This window comes from Eleginops maclovinus, chromosome 5 (assembly GCF_036324505.1).
Source record: "Eleginops maclovinus isolate JMC-PN-2008 ecotype Puerto Natales chromosome 5, JC_Emac_rtc_rv5, whole genome shotgun sequence".
NCBI classification, from domain to species: Eukaryota; Metazoa; Chordata; class Actinopteri; order Perciformes; family Eleginopidae; genus Eleginops; species Eleginops maclovinus.
In genome coordinates, this window is record NC_086353.1 from 28,721,314 (window position 1) to 28,726,341 (window position 5,028).

A 5,028-nucleotide genomic window follows, 5' to 3' on the forward strand; every position below is an offset into this window, starting at 1 on the left:
TCCGCCGAAGCCCCCTGAATGCCCCCTTATTTCATTTTTACTTTACTTATTTCTATTTATCTTTTGTATTCAACTGTTATTATTTTACTGTAAATTGTATGTATATATAGTTCCCTATTCCTTTTCCTATCACCCTGCTGCTATAACATGTGCAATTCCCTTACAGGATTAATAAAAGTTATCTTATCTTATCAGAAGCCAGAGACTTTACATGCTCTGAGATGCAATCTAGGTCATATTAGGACATGTTTTTCGTGTATAATTTCTCCTTTTCCCTGTACTGTTGCACACAATTAAACACCAACATACACAAAAAAATATTTTTATTCACCGAACAGAATTCATCATGAAACAATACTGAACAATAACACATGAAAAACCTTTACACAGCCTTTTTTTAGAACAGAGTTCAACTCAAGGGAACCTTTGGCTGTGACATGACCATCTCATCAACCTCTCACTTTAGATGGTCATAGGTTGCTGACTTGGCCTTGGCAAGAGTTGTCTTGGAGTACGCCTGCTTGTAGCAGACAGACCCCTTTGCCACCATGAATTGTTTGTGGGTAATGAGGTTACTCAGGGTCTCCATTCCCATACTAGGTCTGAACTCCGTTCTGTTTTTTGTGACAAGACTGAAGATGCGTTCGCAGTCTGCATTGGAATGGAAGATGCAGAGGATAGCCAGCATTACCTTGCAGAGTAAAGGGTACTTGAGATGGCCATTTCCATCCTTCAGCTGACTCATCAGGTGCCACTGTGTGTCTGGTCTGTCACAGCTGGTGATGCTTTCTGGCAGAGCATCGGTTTGGTAGGTCATGAATTGACCCTCAAGCTTGTCCATCTCCTCAGCACTCATCTTCAAGCAGGGGAATCTGCCTGTGAAGTACCTCACAGAATTGAAGTCTGCGCTGTCCCGTGCAGACATGTCAGCCACAGAAGCATTCCTTATCACTGGGTCATCATAGGGAAACTTCTTCACCATGTACTCAACAGCCTTCATGTAGAATGCCCGCACAGCGCTGAAGACCTGGGCAAGCTGCAGCTCCTCAAGCTCAGGGTGATCTCTTATGAAGTCTCTGGTGTTTTGCCCAATGAACAAGGTCTCATTGCTCTTCTGGTTGCTTGGTTCCCTGAATGGTACCTGGTGAACCTTAGCAGCTGCATTGATCACCTGTGGCTTCACAAATCGGTTCAAGAGATTCTTCAGCTGTGTGGTCAAAGTCCTGTGTAGTATTTGTATGCAGGGTTTGTCTAGCTGCAGCAGAGTGTTGGCCTCATCAATTATCGGCAGGACCGCACTTAGAAAGTAGCAGTAAAGATGGAATGTTGGGTCCTGCAGATGTTGACATGCCCTCTGCACTCTCTGTTGTGCCCCTGTCTTGGGCTGAGTGGCTCCAGTGCTAGATGTATTGGGCTGAGTGGGTGCAGTGCTAGATGTCTTGGGCTGAGTGGGTGCAGTGCTAGATGTTTTGGGCTGAGTGGGTGTAGTGGTAGATGTCTTGGGCTGAGTGTGTGCAGCGCTAGATGTCTTGGGCTGAGTGGGTGCAGTGCTAGATGTCTTGGGCTGAGTGGGTGCAGTGCTAGATGTCTTGGGCCGAGTGGGTGCAGCGCTAGATGTGTTGGGCTTTGCCGTTGCAGTCTTGGGCTGTGTGGTTGCAGCTGCTGGTGTTTTCTTTCCCTGACAGAATTTGGCTAGGTTTTGTTGGCGAAAGAGATAGCCTGCCAAATCAAACTGAGAATTGTCCTTGCTGCCGCTACTGTGGGTTGATGTGTCCTTGCTAACACTGTGGGTGGACTTGTCCTTGCTGCTGCTCTGCGTGGTCTTGTCCTTGCTGCTGCTCTGCGTGGTCTTGTCCTTGCTGCTGCTCTGCGTGGTCTTGTCCTTGCTGCTGTGCCCAGACTGTTCTGACTCAAAGTATTGCAGCAATGCAGGCCACTGCTGCAACAACCTGGCGATGCATTTATCTAAAGAGAGCCACCTCGTACTTACATGTTTAACAATCTTTCTCATTTCCACTCCACACAGATCCTGAAATTTCTTCAGTCCCTGTTTCCTCTTGCTGGATTTGTCTAGGTAGAAGTATATGTCCACCAGCAGCTCTTCAATGGACACTGGAAGCTGAGCAGCAGCTTTTTCTGCAGCTAGATGAATTAGATGGCACGGGCATCCCAGCACATATACTGCACTGTTTTTTTTGTTGATGTAGCCTGCCGTGCCAGCTTTGAGTCCCTGCATCACCATGGCATTATCTGCCCCAAAACTCATGCAGTTGTCCCAGGATATGCTACGTTTCTCAAGTTCATTGTCAATGAGTTTGAATATGTTCTGCCCAGTAGATGCCTCATGACACTCTGGCAAAGATAGGAGTACTGTCAGAACACGCCCAAGTCCTCGATCAAAGTACTTCACAACAAGAGGATACAGCTTACAGTCTCCATAGTCAGTGCTCCCATCCGTGGCTAGGGAGTATGGAGCTGTCCTCATTGCCTCCGTGATCACAGACGCATCCTCCTTGGCAAGAGCTCCAACAATGGCGCTGCTCTTTGTGCGACCAGACCCATACTTTCCTGCAATTGCAATCACAAAAATATTGCATTGTATTATCATGATTATACTCTAGATTACACAGAATTGCAGAATTACAATCATGATATTAATCCTCTGTAGAGTAAGTTGGCCTAGGCTATTTTTTTTTCACCTTTACATAAAATGAAAAATGTTTATTAGAATGATACAGTATCAGTAGGCTATAAATTAGCAATGATTAATTTGCAAAATTTAAATCAGATTATCAACCAGGGCAGTACTGTAACTGTTTTATATAGTCTGTACAGATTGTAGAGTGTATTGTGACAGTATACAGATATAAATCTATGCCTATGAATGCTTGAGATGAATTGAGGCTATTTGTCATTTGAGCCTTACCAGCGATTTTCGAGTCCGGAAACATCTTTTTCACCAGTGGCCCGATGTGGTCGGCCACCGCGATCGGGATGTTGTGTTCCACCAGAAAGTCCACAGCGAGCACTTCGGCATTTATGACACTGGTGTCACTGTCAACCGTAAAGAAGCCCGCGATGGGCCTTGTAGCTTCCACTGCCGCCTTGTATGACGTGTGTTTAGCAGTCCTGATGTGCTTTTCAACGTCGTGTCGGCCCCCATGCCTCACGCTAAAATCTGTCTTACACAACATACAGTAAGCGTGGAAGTCGTCCAGCTTCGACCGGGTGATGGTCGGCCATTCTGCGTTATATTCTAGCTTGAAGCGCTGTTCAGAAATTCGCCGCTTTTTCAGCGGAGGACAAGTACGTTCACCATCCATTTTTGATAGACTTCAACTGACAGCTCGCTCCGCGATTTCGCGGGCATAGTGTATTCACGAATTATCATTGGTCCATTAGAAATTAAGATAATAAAAACACAACACATATGTTAAATTATATAATGAAAAAAACCCAGATATTAATATGTTCTACTTATCTGTGCTATAAATGTAATTTTTGTATGATTCCAATGATCTTAAATAATTTTATAACCAAAATAGCTGAATTTGCTCGTGACCTGAGCAGAGGAGACAAGCGGGGTAAGGCAAAGAGCGGCGCCTCACGTCAGATTGAGCAATCCCTCACAAAGCGGAGCTAGTGAGAAATTAGCACCTCCTGTATAATGCCTCCCTGCTCTGTAACAAAGATGCAAGTTAGGAAATATTCCCTCCTGTATAATGCCTCACTGCTGTGTTACAAAGATGCTTGATCGATTTTACCCCGATATATATGTGTAACAGTATGTAACCATAATGATTTACCCCGATGAATCTGCCACAAAATACAACAATGCAAATGCAGACGAATGGAAAGCCACCAGTAGCCTACGTTTAATTATTAGCCAAGATTACATTGATATCCGTGTGCTGTTCTGCCCCAACGCCTTGCCGGGGTCAACAGCTTAGATAACCCTCTCCAACAAACCACACTGACGATAGGGTCTCAGTTCATCATTTATGGTCGGTCGAAGTAGGGTAAAACTGAGAAATAACATACATACATACATACATTAAGAATCTCATTTAACAAGTGCTAGAAAATGCTAGGTCAGTTTAACCAGCAAGTAACGTAACATACATATCTCGTACTAAATAGTTTTCAAAGTAATAAACTGGTTGAACTAAAGTCATTCATAAATCTTATATTAAATTATAACATACCGACAATGTCTTCAAAGGCAACCTTGAGGCTCAGGAAAGAAACACACGTGAACGAAGCACCATGCTTACTTTGCGTACCAAGTTTCTAAGCAGAATAATGTCCAATAATTATGACATCATCAAAATGATACCTAAATACGAAACACTGCTAACTCTTGCCAGTAGATGGCAGCAGAGGACTGAAAATGACTAACTAAAAGCTATTTATGCACAATAAACAGAACAATCCGAGTGTTTCCGAGGGGATTGTTTAATGTCTGTCATCCATTTAACATCATACAACATCGTTGTGATCACTTTGAACCCAACGATCTTTTTTTTTTAATGTATTGGTGAGCTGAGTTTGAGAAATTAAACTGTGCAGCTAAAGTTGTGTTTTTTGGTTGCTATAGTTATCTAGTTGCTATGCTAGCTAGCTCAAGAGACTTAAATAACCTAAACGATTTAAATGGAAGCGTTCAATTCGCATGTAATGATAGCTAGTTATCGAGCTGATGTTATAGTTTCCCCGATTTAACTCATTGTATTTCAATGGGTAAAGGTAAAAATCCTCAGGGTGCCTGTGCATCTTCGCATGAAATAATATATTAGCCTACCAGTTATTAACACGAGTTCTCTAGCTACCAACTGCCAACTCGTTGTACCTATCATAGGTGTGTGTGAAGAATGCTGAGATAAAATATGAAAAACAACCAGTAGTCAATGTGCAAGCTGCCAATTGAATTATGTTTTAATAAACTCTATTGACTTCACATATTTTTCACATATCTGACTCTGAAAGCCAGCTACGAGCTCACCGCACGGCACTGGTCTACATGAATAG

At 43.1% G+C, this 5,028-nt stretch overlaps 1 protein-coding gene across 1 annotated transcript; it reads right to left on the minus strand.

The window, feature by feature from the left end:
- Window positions 1-336: 336 nt before the first annotated feature.
- Window positions 337-3,681, minus strand: LOC134864023 (uncharacterized). The gene is made up of 2 exons (XM_063882752.1): window positions 2,927-3,681; window positions 337-2,568 (listed from the first exon to the last, which is right to left on the minus strand). Exons 1-2 carry the CDS (start codon window positions 3,321-3,323, stop codon window positions 458-460), a joined length of 2,508 nt encoding a protein of 835 aa, XP_063738822.1. The 5' UTR covers window positions 3,324-3,681; the 3' UTR covers window positions 337-457.
- Window positions 3,682-5,028: the final 1,347 nt, after the last annotated feature.

Coding starts and splice junctions, on each gene's coding strand:
- LOC134864023 (XM_063882752.1), bottom strand. CDS start 3,323: ATGGATGGTGAACGTACTTGTCCTCCGCTGAAAAAGCGGCGAATTTCT. Junction 2,569..2,926: donor TCCGGACTCGAAAATCGCTG/GTAAGGCTCAAA, acceptor TTGCAATTGCAG/GAAAGTATGGGTCTGGTCGC.